The following is an 18,617-nucleotide window of genomic DNA, read 5'->3' as shown; positions in this document are numbered from 1 at the left end:
ATTAATGAAACTACATTATTAATTTATTTCTAGAAATTTGTTGTATTTTCTATGATTGTCTATATATAGTAGAATAAAACTACATTCATTTGTGAAGTATCCGAGCCCACGAATATAAAGCTTATTATTTCTGAGACCTGAAAATAGACAGGTCATCGTTTTCTCAAACATTCGACGCAGGAAAACTCCTGAAGTTTTTCAGGAAAATAAAGGACTATGGCGTCCCCTGAGATGTACGACACTGCTCTCCTGGGCATCCTACAACATCAGGGGAAGATAGAGAACTTCTTGGACGTGATGTTTGGCTTTTTGTACCGAAGAACGGACTTTTTCCGGACGATGCGCTCCAAGGAGGATCGGATGGGTTTCCCGCCAGGGGTCCAGGAGAAGATGCTGTATTCGGTATGTCACTATGTGTGGATAGAGCCCATACAGCCTACAGCCCAAGCCTGGGTATCATCCTCCATAGTTGATTAGTAACCCCCCTGGCTCAATCTTTCGCTTGTTAACCACAGTTTGTAAGCGAAATATATTATGAATATGAAGGATCATGGTATAATTTTTTTTTAATGAAGGATCAAAATGTTAGCAAGGATAAACTAAATAATAATAATAATAATAATTATCTGGTGTATTTTGCCAGCCAGTAGGTACCCAGTATGAGTAATGAGGCTGTTTAACGTGGTCGAGGCACCTCCTCGAGCATGGGACCCCCGTTTTACGTCCCTCCCGGAAGACGATTTCGTGGAAACTTCGTGAGGCTACAGCAATCCGGACGTCCTTGGTTGGTCCCCCATCCAAGCACTGTCCGGACCGTCGCGTTGCTTAACTTCCGAGATCGAGGGATCGGGTGACCAACGCGCCACGCGGCCGTAGCTAAAGGAGCTTTCATCAGCATACATGATTTCTTCACCAGACACCTTGGATATATTTCCTGCAAATTTCTATTCTAACTGTAGCTCGAAGTAAAGCTAGTGAGCATAAAAAATGTAAGCACCTCTCTGGATCCCCATAGGTCAAATACCTTTTTATTATCATTAAAAGGGAAGGATTTATTTTATAATTTGTTTCAGATCTATTCTTTTATCATTTGTTTCAGATCTTCAAAAAGTGGCAGCACTACGCCACCCAGGATGAGGAGAGGATGATGAAGAAGCTACAGGAGAAGGCAGAGAAGGAACGCCAGGCAGCTGCTGCAGGTAAAGGTGTGACGGGTGGAACAGGTCAGACCATATGCCTCTCCAGAATATACTGGGTATACTCTGACCAGGAATTGTTTTGGCCTGTTACACTGGTCTGACATCATCCAAGAAACATAAATTACAAATATGTATCTGTATAGTACAGCTAACACCTGGAGTTACATATATATGCAGTGCTTGAGTTACAAGTTGGGTATGTCTGTATTATGTCATCAAACTAGTTACTAGTTAGCTGGATAAGAATGTTCTAATTTTGCCCTAGTACATGTACCATGTGCTTGGAGATACCTGTAAAATCAATTCTTACATCATTTAGTGGTAGGAGAGAAAAGTTTTTTTCGTAGTGTTTTGAGATTGTAGTTCAGTAGAAATTTGTTGCAAACACATATTTGGGGGGGTTATGATTTTGCTGTCAAAGGGCAAAACTGCATGAGTAAAAGTTTTAACCACTGGGAACATTTCAAAATTAACAGTAAATGAAGTGTCTATTTGATCCAGAATCATTCAAGTAACAACATTCCAATCATGCCTTCTTGTTCCACTGCAAATCAGCATCAGCAGTTGTGGAAGAAGTGGAGGTGGAGACAACACAAACACCAGAAAACATGGAAAAAGAGACGGACAAGCCATCATCACCAGAAAAGACTCAAACAGTTGCAACCAGCAAAGTAGATACTGCTCCTGCAAGTGAGGCGAAAAGTGATGGACAGAAAGATGAAGAAAGGAAAGAAAGGACAGATGGAGAAACTGTAGATACTAAAGAGGCACTGAAGGATGCCAGTAAGACAGATGCTAAGACAGTGGAGGGAACAGAGGCAAACGAAGGGGCATCAGCAAAACCAACTAGGTGAGTTGCATGTACGGTATGCCACAAAAGTGGCTTGTTCAAGAGCTTTTTGGACTTATACATCTGTACACTTTTGTGAATTTGCAATTCTACTACCGGGTTAGGCCAGTTTTGACACACATATGAAAGTTGATATACTATTGCCACACTTTGCATCTTGTTTAAAAGGTGACAAAGGGAGTTACAAAAGTAATGGCAAATACATGTAGTACATCATGTACTTGCATTTAGTAATTAAATGGGGTTGGGGTTTTGTGCGCGTGAAGAATTTGCGCGTGAAAACTTGCGCGTGAAAAATCTGCGCGTGACAATATGCAAATTAGCTGATTCCCAAGGGATTCAAAAAGTTTTTGCAGATTTATACTTAAAGGCTCAAACAAGATGGCACAAAATGGAATTAATCATCATATTGTTGCATTCTAGAGTACAAAATCTCGATCTAAATGATTTACAAGTGATTTTTATATGTAAACTTTTCACGCGCAAAAAAGTTTGAAATTTGCGCGTGAAACAATCTGCTTAAAAAAATATGAAATGAAGCTTCTTGAATGGAGAAAAGCCTTAAATTGTTACATTTTACAATATAAAACCTCATATGAGTAATTTTTCCATTTATTTCTGTCAAATTTACATGATTTTGAAATGTTCAAAATATGCAAATTGACCTATTCCCAAGGGATCTAAAAATCAGGGTTTTTTCAAACCAAAAATTCAGGTAACAGATGGAAAATTATATCATAGGTTCAAATTTTTCTGCCATAGAATTCCTTGCTGCAGATTTTTTGACATATTTCAGGAACTTTATTTTTCACGCGCACATTTTTCACGCGCACGCGCAAATTCTCCACGCGCAGAAAACCCGTTCCCTAGTAATTTCTTTCTTTTGATTTCTGAACTTAACCGTCAGTAGCTAGTCATGTTCACTGTATAGTGTAGACTGCAGAGTGATAGTAAGTGGTCAATTCTATGCACCAGTTGAATTGACAGACTACCATCAGGAATACAAAAAACTCTTTCACAGAGGAGTCAGGTCTTTGATCTTTTGTTGTTAACTGTACTTACGTTGGACACATTAAAGATAACCATTGATTCAAGTAATTTCTTCATATTTAATGATTCTAACAATTTTTGAAATGTTGGTGTCCAGCCAAGAGGAGTTTCAGCAGGATGCTGAGAGCTGGAACGGAGCTGTTCGAGAGAACTACAAGTGGGCCCAGCACATACACGAGGTGGAGATTAGAGTACACGTTCCTCAGAACATCAAGAAGGCAAAGGACTGCGTAGTGGATATTAAGAACAACTTCGTAAAGGTGAGATTAATGCAGCATTTGATGAAATAACAGTGACAAAATGTTACAGATTGAGAGGCATGGAAATCTAGAGTAAAGAATATACTAATTGACTGTAGTGTGTGTAGTCTAAAGGTTAGCAACCCTGCCTCTGGATCTAGAGTTTGGGAGTTTGAATCTCGGCCTTTGTCACTAACCTGACATACTGTCACATAGTACACACTACTGGAAAAAGTCACAGTCTTTGAAAAGAATGTTAAACTACAGTCCACTCTTCATTGTGCTAGTTGGAAAGATCCTGGGGAATTTCTTACAGGTACATGAACCTATGAATACTGTAGGTGACATCTGTATGGTCTGTCACAATCAGTTAACGATTAACTTGATCAAGTTTCTTTTACTTTATAATTAGTGTTTGATTAATTGAAGCCTTTATTGTATTGTGGTAGCCAGCAAGTTGGATGGAACTTTGTCTAAAGCTCTCTAAAGTCTTATGCTGCTTGGTGACATGTTAGAGTTTTCATACTAGACAGTGCTTCATAACTTACCTTTTTGTAGGTTGCTATAAAAGATGGAGGCCAGGTGAAGGTGCTGATGGAGGGGAAGCTGACCAATAAGATCATCTGTGAGGAGAGTATGTGGAGTCTGGAGCCAGGCAAGTGTGTGCAGGTAAGTTCATAGGGAGAAAAACATCTAACTTCTTTATTTGCAGTGGCTCTTCTGCCCAAAAACTATACCTTGACAGAAAACTACTTCTGGTTGCTGATGCTGACCCAACATGTATGCTACTAGAAAGGGTTGCAGGACTTCGGAGAGGATATTAAGCCTAATGTCAGTCCCATGTGGGAGGAAAACCACACCACTCTCTTTTTCTCCTCCTTAAATTCGTACGAAACTAGAAGAGTACCAATGTTGCAAATAATGGCATAAAGCACTGAGAATGAGCTGAATCCTTATGTCTGTTTGCAGACAGGATGTTTATAACCTCTCCGGTCACCTCACCTCTCCTGTCCTGTCCTCTCCAGGTGAATCTAGAGAAAGAGAAGGAGTACTGGTGGAAGGCTGTCCTGGTAGGCGAGCCTGAGATCGACATCCAGAAGATAGAACCCATCAAACACATGCATGACATGGACGATGAGGAGCAGTCAGGGGTGCAGAGGATGATGTTTGACCAGCATCAGAAGATGATGGGGAAACCCCAGAGCCATGAGATGGTCAGTTTGCTTCTTTTTCTTCACTGGGTTCTGCATCTGCACTTGAAGATCCTCTGAGCTGCTACAATAAGTCTTTCTTCAGTTTGCTTTGCTTATTTATAAAGGCCTGCTTTTAACGCTTACTAAATTTCTTGACCTTGCTTTTTCTTGTCCCTGCAGAAAGTGCACGACATGTTGAAGAAAGGCTGGGACGCTCCAGGGTCTCCGTTCGCAGGGCAGGAGTTTGACCCCACCAAGTTCAACATTTCACCTGGCGCTGTCCAGATGTAACTTACTCTGTTGATCTTCATCTACCAGGCCACATACATATGCCACCCTGAAAAATGTAGCAAAACAGATCTCCAATGCAATGTCCCCTACTGTTAATGCACCCCTGCATCTAAACAGTGCAAACACTAGAGATCTCTCAAACACACTGGATTTCAACATAGCAGATTTATGGAACTTGGCAGATAAAAGGAGGTTATACAACTATCCTGCTAGTGAAACATGAAGAGAATGGCATCCATTTGAACAACTATATGTAAAAAGTATGTTTTCATATGCTTTTTTTACCGTGATGTTTTTGCATGTTATCACAGGAAAAAATGTACAGCTTCAACAGTTTTGTAATAGATACAATATATGATATGGGACTTGATACCTATTGTTGCATTTAATATTTACTACAAGTTGACTTCCAAGTCTAAGGACTGTTTGAATTGGGTGCTCTAAGCAACAACCTACATGTACATTGTATGATGTTTATGCAAAGATTTCATCATGGCAACCTACTGTATGGTTGTGTTATTGACTGACATTTATATTTCTATATCATTAGTGTATAATAGTAGATCAGGAAACACAAGTTATTAGATCATAGATTGTAGTGTAGAGTAGTCACCGAAAGTGGTACTTTATGTTGGTTTGTTGAAATAACACTTCTTTTACTTTATTTTCTTCACATTATAGTACATGTATAACCATACTTTAGGATCTCAGGAGGTTGCTCTATTACTTGGATTCAATATTTTGTGTGGCTGTGCAAATTGCTTTGTCATTAGGGCATATTTAGTGATGTTGAAGTTTAAAAAAAGGTTAAGCACTTTTGTGTATTAAGTTTGGGATCAATGGCCCTTCAGTCATTCAAAGCCCATGAGCAATTTAGTTTTATTCAGATGTTAAATCAGAAACTAATCCGTTTTATTAGGTTAGTCTATTTCTATAAGTAAAATGAACTTAAATCTTTTGTTATGTCGATAAACAAAGTATATTTGATGAACCATTGCATGTTGTGGATGGTTGACAAAATATCTACTGTCGTATTTTGTCAATAAAAGCCAAGAAGAGTTTAAATGTCAGTTATCAAAATCTGCATATTCATAATGTTTGTCATAGATAGATTTAAAAAAATGTTTTAAAAAAAACTAGCACCTTTCTGTTGAGATAATTTTCCTAAACAAGTTCATATTGACGCCCATTTGCAGGGCCGAACAGTCTGCCATCTTGATACTTGGGTATCCAGAAATGATCTGTGGAATACTACAATCATCGACATTCACGGTCACCAGGTTTCCCAGTCCTCGTTTGTTGACCACCTGCACCGCCATTCCAATCACGTATGCAGTCATCCCGTTTTGCAAGCTCCTTTTGGAGACAACAAAGATGACACAAGTACTTTTGTTGATCAAATCTGCAACCATCTCGACTACAGACCCAGTACAGGGGATGTCACGGTGTACACAGCGACACGACAAGTCGTACTGCTCTTCGCACAGAATTGTTAATGTTTCTGCTCGTTCTCTATCCTTATTATCACTGTAAACAAACACATTGTACATAACGTTTGGGTGATGTTCGGTAGGGAATACAAAGTCAAACGTTTCAAGGAAGATGTCACGAGCGAGGTGAGGATCTTGTTGGGATTGAAGTTGCGCAGCTTTAAGGTTCACGTCAATGACAACCTCCTTTGGGACCTCAACATCTGTAAGACCGCGCAACACCGACAGGTACATTCTTGCTTGGGTGTAGTCTCCTTGTGCTCGGAGGTTGTCCACCAAACCAGCGAGCGTTGCTGGGTCGTTGACTTTCAGTTCGAGTGCGGCTTTTCTGAAGTTCAGTGCCTCACTGTAACGCTTCACCAATTCGTACAATTGAGCGAGTTCATTGGCACGTTCAGCTCGCACATCTTTTTGAAAGCCCATCTCATTCTGCATAAGTGTCACCAACGTGGCGAAAGCTCCCCTCTTCTCGACTCTCACTTTAGCGGCACTTTCCACAGCTTTTCGGAGCATGTTTTTACCGTTTTCTTCTTGTCCCATTTGGAGGAAACATTCCCCCCATTTCTTGGAGCAGCTGGCGCCATCTAGAGATCTAGACAAGTTATCCTCTTTGGCGGCTTTTTGAAAATATTGCAGAGTCTCCTCGTGTATCCCGACTTGCATATGCATCTCGGCAAGCCAACAAGCAAGGTGACGCCTGTTCTTTCAATAATTCAAGACCTTTTTTCATAACAAGCTTTGCCCTCTCTCAAAATAGGATCCAGAAAACACGCTTTTCTGGTCCAGTTGCTTCGGATTCGTCCCGAGAAGCCAAGGTCATCCTACCAAGATCTCTTTGCACTTTGTCAACATCATCAGTTCTATTTTCCACACTTTGTACTTCGTGTGTCAGACTACTTGCACCGTCGTTGTCGTAGCGGGTTTGGGAACTTCCTTGTCCGCCACAATACCCTCTACGTCTTGTTCGCGCTCGTTCGCCTCTGCCACCTCTTGCAGGGTTTTGATACCTCAACGGTACGTTCGTTCCATAGCCTTTGTACCCGTGTATTGTGTCGGCACCCTCCGGACTTTGCCCTCCCAGGCCTGTCTGATTTCTTCCGTCTGGATTCCACTGGACTTGTGGAGACCAAGGGCGACCCCTTCCAACTTGCTGTCTCACATCATGGTGACTAGTATTTATGTTGCCATGGTCAAACCTGCCTCTGCCCATGCCGCGGCCCCGCCCACCCGGACGGCCCCGCCCCCCTCTCCCTCCCCTAGACGGAGTAGAACTTTGGTACCAATTGCAATGTGCTCCGTTTTCTGGTGACGCTCCCCAATATTGATTACCCCTCTGACGACTTCTTCCTCTCCATCCAGGAGAGGATCCATGACTAGTTCTTCCGCGTGGCGCTTTTGATCTGTAGGCCAGCCCAAGATGGTGCCACGCAAATGCAGAAGGGCGGACTATGTTCGCTTTCTCCAGGCATTTTATCGCCTCATCGACTCTTTTCCTGTGTCTGTAGTGACGACCCGCCCTCTCTAGTACGAAATGATCATCAGAAGCAACGGTTAAACCTTTCTCAAAACACTCATCGATTTGGTGGTTGCTGAGAACTTCGGGTTTTCTGTTGCATTCAAAGTACTTGCGATCTATCTTTACATACTTACTGTGGACCTCGCCTAATGCCACCCATCCTTTTCCACAGAAATCTTGTATGTCACTTCCAGTTACCAGCGCCAGACAACGCTTTGCTTCTTCGTAAACCTCAGTTGGTTTGAACTTGGGATCTTCCACAAAAGCGTGCCTATCAAGGAGACGATCTAGGCACAAGGCTAACCCATAGTTCCATTTGACTTTTAGCTTGTAGTCCGGTGGTCCACAACCGAGAGCTTCGCGAAATTTCTCCACAGCCATTTGATGACACTTAGGCCCAAGCCTGGACAAACAATAGCCTTGTTCTCCTATTGCTATCGCCTTTTTATTTTCCGCAACTTGGTCGTTTACTTTTATAATCGATTCCATTGTACGCAAGTCATTCATGGCTTCTGTAACATCATACATTTTGAGGTGGTAAGCGCATATGTTTCCGAGCGCGACCAGATTAGGGTCGGCTTCGTTGAGAACGGAATCGATGTGCGGTTTGGCCTCCTCGATCTTGTCAATGTACAACAGCAGGAACGCCAGCAGATTTTCTGACCTCACGTCTTCGTCGACCTCTTCAGGAACCTGGCGTTTCTCCGTCCGTAGTTTTGTGATGACCTTGCTGAAGCTTGCCTCTGCCATTCGCGGTATGTTAAGTTGAAACAGAGTTGGCAGGTCCCTCAGCTTTCGCCAGAGGGCGTCTTCTTCTCCACGGAGACCTTCCTCCATTTCACCAGCGCAGTAATAGCTGTAGAAAGGGTAAATTCTTTCATGTTCATCCACTGTGATGTTCATCGATAGTATTAGCAGGATTGTCATTGTGTAAGATTTTATTAGCTCAATCACTTTTACATGAACATCAACATGAATTTAAAACAACCTCTCCGGGCAAATACTTTTCATGCCAATTTTAAGACAACTTACCACTAAGGACATTCTGCAGCAGACCCCCTGAGTTAGACCCCTGCACGTTAGATATTACTAGTATTGAGATTGGGCCAGGGTCTGGTATCCAGGCTAGGGCTAACAGGGATAGGACGTTAGATAAAAAATTAGGTCTGGTGTGCCACACCCCCAGTACGTAAAAGAGCCCATTACACTTACATTACAATATCTCAAAATTGCCATGAATTTCTCGCTTTTGCAATGTACATTGAGGAATGCACATTGCAGGTATCCAGGTTCAGGAAAAAAAACTTTTCTATTGAAAATATTGTTAACGTTGGTCCTTTCTTTGCGTGTGATGTAAATGAACACACGACTCTATCTGACCAAGTCCCTCTTTCAACCTCCTTGATCTGACCCTGTCCATAAACAACCCTTATCCTGTCACGCGATTTATGTCGACGTGGCATTTTCCTCGGATTGTTACGGAATCGACAGTTGAATAACATTAGTATTACCTAGGGTTTTCAATGTCATGGATTCAGAATCAGTGTTTGATAGCGATTGTTGTAGCGACTACTGTAGTTTAGAAGACTGTGTCATCGTCGTACCATGGTGAGGTCAGGCCAGCCTGGAGGTATCAAATGTCACCTGTATTGTTTGTGGTTTCGGTGAACTTAATGGCGAGCTTACCGCGCAACCCAGGGCGATCATGCTGATTTCACCGCCGTATCTACACGTCTAACATGAGCAGTAATTAACACACTAGTACCTACCTTGTCGACGTGAAGCTACTGTTGCTGTGTTGTTGTTTGGGCCCGACTGAGGTGTCCCAACAACCTGCTGACTGGTTTCGTTCGAGAGGTCAAAAGATTACTGTGATCAATGGTAACGGCCGAAACCATTACACCGAAGGGGTGGTTTTATTTACTTTCATGCTATCTGACGCTATGTTACATGGTATATTACCTCATTGGAATGAAGTTGCGAGTTTTGTTTTTTTCGATAGTAAACAAATGGGAACAGAATTATTAGAGTTGCAATTCAGTTCTTGTTCAGTATTTACATAGCACCTCTGGAGTAAACAGGAGTTGATCAGCATCTTTAAAATCACTTCACCAGAACAACAGAGTGCTTATATATGAGGGAAGAAAACAAAACAAAACGCACAATGTTATCCGTTTTATTGGAGTTTTTTATGCATCTGCTTTAAAGCTTAAAACTACATGTATTAGAAAACGACAAACATTTAAGGTTTACAATGTAGGTCCATTCAGTTTACATTGTACAAAGCTGCATTAGCTGAGCAAAGAAATCTGTGTACACAACTTTTTTTATATAGGGAAAAGATCACCAGCCAGAGATCCAGCCTTTTGAGCTTCCGTCTTCAGCCCTCTAGATCTCTACTTGACTGGATCTCAGGTTCAACATTGCACATCTAGAAGCAAAGCTTACTTTTGGTATAAACATCTGTGATTAATGCCAGATACATACACTAACAGGCATATGGCAAAATGCCATTTTCATACAGGTATATGGCAACTAGTCTACTAGAGATCCATGTCATCATAGTACACTCGGCTGGTTTATATATGTCACAGCTAATGTTAACAAGAAGCATATGAAAATGACTTCTTTGCGATAACAAATCCTTATTCACTACATCTGATCCAGACAAATTATGTATCTTATGTACAAGTTTACTACATGTAGTTATAATTCTTGGAGCTTCCAATTTCCATAACAGTGGCATCTAACAGCCCAAATATGAGAAGCAAATGTTGAAAATGATTGTAATATTCATTGCTTACTCTAAGCACAACTAGTCTTTTTCTTCTTTTTGACATACTTTAATTGCATGTCTCACGCTTAGTGAGTGCCTGGGCATTCTATCAGTTTAGTGTTACTATCCATGGTTTCTGTCCATGATACATCCTTTCATACACAAGTAGAAAATCTAAATGGTTGTGCCTGCATGATCACCTCTTTCATTTTCAAAGTCTATTCTTTGACAAAGTCTCTGATATCAGTGGACTAGTCTGCCTGTGCCAGTAATGTGAGAAAACAGGTCTATGTATATGTCAATCATCTATACTACGTGCAGATTCTCTGAGAGAGGCACATGTATCTTTCTAGTATCTCTCTCTAGTATAGACTATCCTGAGTGGTTACACAGTTTATTATGAATAACGTTACAGATGTACAAAGCTCAGTGTTATATTTACTATCCACTGTTGAAAACTATTAAGTTAGCACTAAGAACAACATAGACAACTGTTAAGGTGTAATGATTTGGCCCCATGTTTCATACAAGTAGAAAATAGTTCCATGCCCCTTCCCCTTACTGAAAACCTTTTTAGTTGATTATCCTTGACTATGTGTTACACATACAAATGTATCTTAATACTTCATACCCTTAACACTGTTACTATGGCCACCTAGCAGTAGACAAAGTCCCTGGCTTTTTCTTCCCTGCTAATTTTACTGTTGTCCTCTTAGTTGTCTTCTTGGCAGCTTTAGTTGCTATAGTCTTCTTTTTCGGTTTCTTCTTCTTGTCTGTAGTTTTTGGCGGCTTGTAGCCCCGGACGAGCTCTGGCCTTCCCTGGTCCACCATCTTCTTCTCCCAGGCCTGCATTTCTGCCTCGTACTTCTCTTTGGCCTTGTTGGCTTCAGACATGTACTTCTGCAAGAAACAATGACTTTGTTCAGTCTCACATTCTAATTCAGAATAACATGGCTATCAGACACACATAGCTTGAAAATATTTTTTCTTCTGTTTTCTGCAATATATGATCCATATAACACCAAGCCTATAACTGGTGAGAACACTGGAAGATAGAAAGCTTGCATCACACAGGGAAAACCCTGTGGTAACTTGAAGCTAGTGTAGGGTGCTAAGAGGGCAGCCTTTCAGTCCCCACCTGTTTCTCAGTTTCAGGCAGATTGATCCACTGGCCTTTCATGTCCTTCATCTGTTGCTGTAAGAAGAAGAATATGAACACGAGTAAACATCAGAAATCATTCTTCTTATTCCTTTAATCATTTAAATATCCACACTGAAATACTTGGTCCTTACTTCCTGCATTATTTTGGGAATAAAACATTTTGCAGAGAAAGTGCAACAATGCCTGTTTGAACCCCGTAACTATCCAAGACTGCCAGAAGGTTCCAATGCCAATCGTTTCTCTATCAATGGGCCCAGCCTACCTTAAATGTACTTATGTTTGCAGGGATTTAATGTCGCGGTAGCGGGAAAAAGGACTTTTCTCTGTGGTTTTAAGTTAGCAGTAGCACTATGCACTTCCTGCCATGGAAAAATGTTCACGAACATTAAACCACAGCGAAAGCATCTGAATAGAAGCAATCAGAGGGAGCAAACTGGAGCTAAGAGGTGGACTCCGGGCTAGCTAAAATCAGTCCATGTTGAAAAGCTGAGATCCATTTAGTTATATTTATTTATTCATTCATTCAGCTGACAATACAGGCAGCCAAGGTAGCCCAACAAGCCAAGGCTATTACAAAGCTGAGATCCTCACCGCCATGTTTCCTGAGCTCCCAGATAACATCTCCTTCACAAACAGGCCGTAACCGTGGACAGGCTGCTTGGGTTTACCCAGCTGTTGGAGTTCCTGTACAGAACACAAAAATTAGAGATGGCAGACTTCACCCCCTTCATTCATTCTGCTGCTAGGAAGAAGATAAGAGCACCAAGCAGTTGAATTATTACAAACAGATGATTTGAACATCATTTATTCGTACATGATGCATCATCAAGAAATACGGCTATGATGACTTCTTAGGTATTTAGGTGCAATTTGAGACTAACCTCCCTTCTCCTCCTATTCTGAAGTTGTCGCCTTCTCTGCCTCCTGCTGTCCTGGTACTCCCCCCACTCCTCAATGGTGAAGTCTGACTTGAAATCCTCGTATTCAGACTGTAGGAAGACAAGACACAAACATTACTCAATGTCAAAGCAACATGATTTTCAATGCCAGTGGAAATTCTTTTAAGAAATGTTTGTATGAAATCACTTAACAGTATGCTGTAAGATAAAATGTGAAGATGTCCTCCTTAACAAAACAATTTTGCACAGAAGATGCATCTGTAATTTTGGTATTAATATATCTATTTCTGTCCCATAAACATCACTGTTTAAACTTATCCTGACCTTGTACTTCTCTCTCTCTGCGGCTGCATCGTTGATGTATGGCTGTTTCTCCGTATCTGACAGTTGTTTCCATAGCGATGCACAGATGCGCACAATCTGCTTCGGACCAGCTCCTACAAGCACAACAACAACAAAAATGGTTTGGGGTTAATCCATTTATAAGTTGAAGTGTAATTTATTTAAGTGTAATTTTGCACCATCTGTTAAGGTGAGCCAGAGGTCACACATGCGTATATATTCAAGTCCGTTTGAGGTGCGCATGAAGCTCTTAGTCTCTACCAGGCTCCACGGGTCGCGGGAAAAATAGTACCAATTGGACAAATATAGATACATGCCAGATGAGTTAACTGACCGAGAAGTATGGTTAGGCCTAGGAAAAAAAATGTTGTGTTTCCTGTTTCAGTCCTGAAAAAATTAGGGTCGGTAGGTAGGGATTATCTTTTTTTTTTTTTTTTTTTTAGGCTGGCCAAAATTCTTGTGATACATATTACAATACAGTTGAACAAAGTAAACTGAAATGCATGATGACACTTGTCTTTCAATGTCAAACTTTAATTTTGTGCATGATAGATACATTTATCCTTCATTAGATAGGACAAGCAGTGTATTACTTCAATAGGAAGCAGGCTAAATAAAAATTCTAACTGGAAGCTATGTGACTCCACTGCTCACCCAAAAAAAAGTCTAGGGTCGGCAGGTTTTTTTAGGGTAGGTAGGGAAACAGGAAACACAACATTTTTTTTCCTAGGCCTTAGCGACCCAGCTAACTCGTCTGACATGTTACCTGTTTACGTTTGTCCAATTTCTATTATTTTTCCAGCCACCTGTGGAGCCTGGTGGAGGCAAATACTCCCATGCGCGCCTCATACGGACTTAAATATATCCGCAAGTGTGACCCCACCTTTACATTCTGCCTGGATATCTAACCTTCGCCAAAACAGGTTGGGAGTGTTAAGACGTTTAGTACCCATTTTACCACCTAAGACACTTTCCATGCTGTTTAACTGTATGATTCTTCCTAAGATTGATTATTGTGATACTGTATGGGGCAACTGCGGAAAATCTCTCTCTGACAATCTCCAGAAACTCCAAAACCGTGCAGCACGGCTTGTGCTCGGTCTGTCACGTAGATCACATGTAGATAATGACCATCTGTCTACATTAGGTTGGAAATCTCTGGCATCTCGTAGGAAAATGCACCTCCTGCAAACCGTCTTCAAGTCAATCCATCGGCAGTTACCAGAATACTTACAAATATTTAACAGAACATCTCACACATACGCAACAAGGCTTAATTCAAACCTATCACTACAACTACCGAAAGTCAGACTTGAATCTGGCCGTAGAAAATTCGAATACAGGGGTGCATTTTCATGGAACGAGTTGCCGCCAACGGTTAAAGTGGCCAGTTCTGCACTGTCGTTCAAGAAACTGATAAGAAACGGTAATCACTGCTGACCCCTGACCTCCTGACCCGGCACTAACTTCGATTAATGAGTTATGATTTTGATTTATGTTTATGTATATATTGTTACTTTGATTTGTTCATTTGATTTGTATCTTATTTCTTGTTATGCTATTTTGTGTACAGGGCACAACTGAAAAGCAGAACGCATAGTACTGAGTTGTCCACCCTGTCTAAATAAAACAGAAATAAATAAATAAATAAATAAACACTGCTTGAACTACTTTATTTCTATCCAAATTTTCTATGGACATAAAAAAAATGAAGTCAAGGAGCAACCCAGCTGAGATCAACCTGGCAACAATTTCTTTCCTTTCTTTTCATTTGCGACAACTTCAACTGAGACGCTGTATATCCACCTGGGTTCTGTGACCTGACAGTCGGCATCTTCTGGTTGACATAGCGGATGTAGGCGTTGGCTGGCCTCTTGGGCGGGGTGGGGAACTTGCTGGAACTCTGTACGAACCAGCGCGAGGACTGGAGCAGAGGTGTGGTGGGTCTGGAGTGGAAAACATGTCATGCTTTAGTCATGTCTATCATCAGGGATAATGGTAGTGCAATATGCTTTCTCTTATTCCTGTGTTTATGTTGTTCTGTTTATGTCATTCTTTACAGGACGCACCTATAAAGCATGAGCATCCCTATCCTGTATAAAGAAAACAGAAACACATGCATATAGATAAACAAATGAATAAAAATAATGTTATAACACTGTACTAATATACACAGTAAAGACTACTGAATGTCATCTTTAATTGTGAGCTTATCAGTATAAAGCTACAATGAGGAAATGTATGCACACACAAACATCATCATCAGTATGTTTGTTATCATAATTATTGAACACCCTGAAGATATAACTACAGCTGCCATGCATCAGCACCTGAAGCCTGTAGATAAATTATCTTATTATGGGTTCATTGACAATCGTGACAAGGCAATAAAAAAAAGCAAATGTCACCCCCTCAAATTGTAAGTGCTCTCTGGCAGAACAAACAGAAAATGCAAACAGGCCAAAAACAAATTATACTTGGACAAGTTGGAGTACAGAATCAATATTACAGTGTTTTTACACAACAAAACAAGCACCATGCACAACAAATATTGCAAATGGAGCTAAATATGCTTTCAGAATGGGCACCATTGCATCATATTTCGGATGACATGTTTATTGTTTGTTTATTTATTCGCACACTAATAGTGTTACATTAAAACACATAACGGAAACTATGGATAAAACAGGTGCAGGAGGAGGGAAAAAGCTTGTGAAGCTTATACTTAGCCCTCCTCCTTTAAACTAAACAAAATTGATTATGATATATAATAATAAAGTAAAGTAATACATAGAATAATAATGATACAATAAGGATAAACAAGTAATTAATGGTATGAATTAACAATGAATGGTAAAGTAACGTAATATGTAGAAAATGATAATGATGCAATAAGGATAACCATGTAATTAATGGTTTGACTTAACAATAAATAATAAATCAGCATGCATAAAATCTAGTCATGATTGTCCTGAAAACTTAAAAGGAAGGGGGAGGGGCATGAGGTCCACAGTTGGGGTACTGACAAGCGAGCAAATTATCCATATTTCCAACGAAATGACAGCTCTGTTTACGAAAGGTTTAACACATCGGAATGTCATGAGCTACAGTTTTAAATAGATTGTATAGAAATCTTCACCGTGATAAGCAAAATGCAAAGAATGGATTCGTTGTAAACATAAACAAAAAGCGCGGGCTTTCCCGTCTGGCATGCCATGAGTCACCATGACACATTCCGAGGCAAATAAATGCAGTGATTTCCACTGTTTCTGCATCGAATGCAATAAATAGACACACGGCAGCTTCCTATGACATACTCCACATGTTGTATTTTAGTTGTACGTACCTGGTGCCGAAAGAAATGGAGCATTTAGTCCCCCAAAGTAGGTACTGTACCCCGAGCGACAGTTTTGTGGCGGCCGCCATTGTTCAAATGACTTACACGTTGCAACAGCGCCACCCAACGATTCGTATGTACCTTGCACACTAAGGTTGACGCCGACGCATCTATTTCAATACTTTGCAACTTCTTCTCAGTGTTTGTATTACTCATAGCGTGGAATACTTTTCTGGGTAGCCAAGAGATCGTTTAGTTTATACATCATCATCATCTTCGGTACACCCAAATAGCCCGGCAGGGGCAACGTAGGGGGAGGGGTGTAGTTGAGGTCCCGGGGTGACAAAAAAGTCTTTAGGCCATTAGGGTGAGAAAATGTACATCAACAAGATTTTATATTAAAGTCTTCCACCAGTCCTCAATCGACCGTCGATATCGATCGGGTCTTTGCGAAAATTAGAAAAAAAATAAAAGAATGACCGCTTTTTAAACCTAACGTTACAGTCGAAATTTTGAATTCACCCGTTTTTTTTTTAATAGGTGGTTTTGAAAAATGTTTACAAAAACTTCTGTTGAATGCCATGTATCGGCAGGTATTATTCTATCTCTTTCGCCGCGAGGTGTTAAGCACCCGCATGTTGCACAAAATTGCAAATAAAGTTAAAATATGGTTTCTGCATCTTTCAAGCCTCATGTCATATTTCATCTGGTCAGATTCTATAGTTTCTGTTGATACTTGTGTTGGTAGAAGTCTCGGGTCTTGGGACTGGTGTAAGACGTCTATACCAATTACACGTAACTTTTATCATTCCTAAACGCAGGGATTTCAGGTTCGTCCCAGCTCAAAGCTCAGGTTCTTATCAACTCAGGGGGAATAGAGCACGAAAGCTTTATTCTCAGATGTAACGAGTCGTCAGGCAAGGATACATTTGTTTCGCTTTAACGTTACATGTTATTTGTCACATAGTGTCAGGCAGTAAAATATTTATATTTCTGCTTATTTGATGACCCAAATTAGCCTGGTACCATCCGATTCCTACCGGGCTCCTTATACTCGCTTCCCTAAAAAAATCTTTATGTTTATTTAAGCGAGTGTAAAGAGCCCCGGTAGAAATCGGGTGGTACCAAGGCTAGACCCAAGTAACAATATTGATTCGAAACGAATATCCTAAGGCATTATCAAGGACGCTTTTTTGGATTGCGAATCTGCAAGGCGTGCCGTCGATTTACGATCTTCTAAAATGCATTATGCTGACGTTATACGAATGCGTCATAGGACCGAATTTGTGGGCATTTGCAAATAAAACAGAACCATGTGCAAACCAGTATGCATCATGGCAATGGAAGAACCATTCCATTGCAATTTCGGAAAATATTTTTTCAATAGTGCACAGAAATTAAGCATAATAATGATTGTCTATAAAATGATGAAAAATTAGAGTGTATTACGGAAAATATATAACTGCAAAAATACAGACAGATACACCAATAACAATACATGTACCTCCCCTTGAACTTGGTTGGTTATTCCTTGAACTGTCTGTCATGTCTGAGTAATGGCAGTCATACAACGTCCGTGGTCCTAGATCCTACCAACTCTGAACTTCACTTACTGCCACTCCGGTAAGTCTGGCCTTTATACGGTCAGCTATACCGGCCAGTCATGACGTCAGTTCATGCTCTACTGACAGTGTATTCGGCAAGTATCTAAGGACGCATATCATGCACAAATAGAGTGAGACACACCGAAAGCATCATGCCGTCATGTTCCACCTGAAAGCTTGTCCATTTTCCCTTTATAAAATATCCCATATTGAGAAAGATAGTGCCTAGCTATGGAAAAATCAATAGTTCATTCCCGTGACCCCATAAGCCGTGCGTCTTGGTCTATCCCAGAGTGACGGGTTCGCCCACGCTGTTAATGTCATTTTGAAGTCAGTACCTGGGCTCGAGCGTTATATATAAAGCGTTAAGTGCTTTGTCCGGCATCGGATGACGTCAAACTTGAGGGGTAATAACGCATATGATCTCGGCTTGTTGCTAAGGCATGATTCCGAGTCTTTTAGAAGGACAGGCCTGCAGCACTGTATAGCTAGCGTAGTTGGGCACAGAAAAATACTAAAACTGAAAAGGAATTGCTTACGTTACAGTCATTGGTGAATTACCATCTTTATCGTACACGGGACGTCTACGAGTCCTCTACCTCCTCACAAATGCTGCAAAAAATTTTAGAAGGATAGCAATAAAATCAATCTACTAGCATTTCATATTAT

The 18,617-nt window shown here is 40.7% G+C and overlaps 3 protein-coding genes across 3 annotated transcripts; 1 reads left to right on the top strand and 2 right to left on the bottom strand.

Moving 5' to 3' along the window:
• Positions 1 to 146: 146 nt before the first annotated feature.
• On the top strand, positions 147 to 5,788 carry LOC118410942 (nudC domain-containing protein 3-like). Its single transcript, XM_035812910.1, has 7 exons — positions 147 to 402; positions 1,100 to 1,199; positions 1,755 to 2,049; positions 3,197 to 3,359; positions 3,897 to 4,007; positions 4,364 to 4,552; positions 4,712 to 5,788. The coding sequence occupies exons 1-7, from the start codon at positions 217 to 219 to the stop codon at positions 4,820 to 4,822; spliced, it is 1,155 nt and encodes a 384-aa protein (XP_035668803.1). The 5' UTR covers positions 147 to 216; the 3' UTR covers positions 4,823 to 5,788.
• A 1,272-nt stretch (positions 5,789 to 7,060) lies between these two features.
• Positions 7,061 to 9,827, bottom strand: LOC118411781. Its single transcript, XM_035814267.1, has 2 exons — positions 9,598 to 9,827; positions 7,061 to 8,684 (listed from the first exon to the last, which is right to left on the bottom strand). Exon 2 carries the CDS (start codon positions 8,663 to 8,665, stop codon positions 7,061 to 7,063), a length of 1,605 nt encoding a protein of 534 aa, XP_035670160.1. The 5' UTR covers positions 8,666 to 8,684; positions 9,598 to 9,827.
• Positions 9,828 to 9,990: 163 nt separating this feature from the next.
• LOC118412019 (transcription factor A, mitochondrial-like) lies at positions 9,991 to 16,518 on the bottom strand. Its single transcript, XM_035814603.1, has 7 exons — positions 16,354 to 16,518; positions 14,814 to 14,953; positions 12,990 to 13,102; positions 12,648 to 12,755; positions 12,358 to 12,450; positions 11,743 to 11,799; positions 9,991 to 11,504 (listed from the first exon to the last, which is right to left on the bottom strand). The coding sequence occupies exons 1-7, from the start codon at positions 16,431 to 16,433 to the stop codon at positions 11,250 to 11,252; spliced, it is 846 nt and encodes a 281-aa protein (XP_035670496.1). The 5' UTR covers positions 16,434 to 16,518; the 3' UTR covers positions 9,991 to 11,249.
• Between the last annotated feature and the right edge of the window lie 2,099 nt (positions 16,519 to 18,617).

Source organism: Branchiostoma floridae, chromosome 3, assembly GCF_000003815.2.
Source record: "Branchiostoma floridae strain S238N-H82 chromosome 3, Bfl_VNyyK, whole genome shotgun sequence".
In the NCBI taxonomy this organism is placed as follows: domain Eukaryota; kingdom Metazoa; phylum Chordata; class Leptocardii; order Amphioxiformes; family Branchiostomatidae; genus Branchiostoma; species Branchiostoma floridae.
This window is presented reverse-complemented; position numbering and strand designations above follow the sequence as displayed.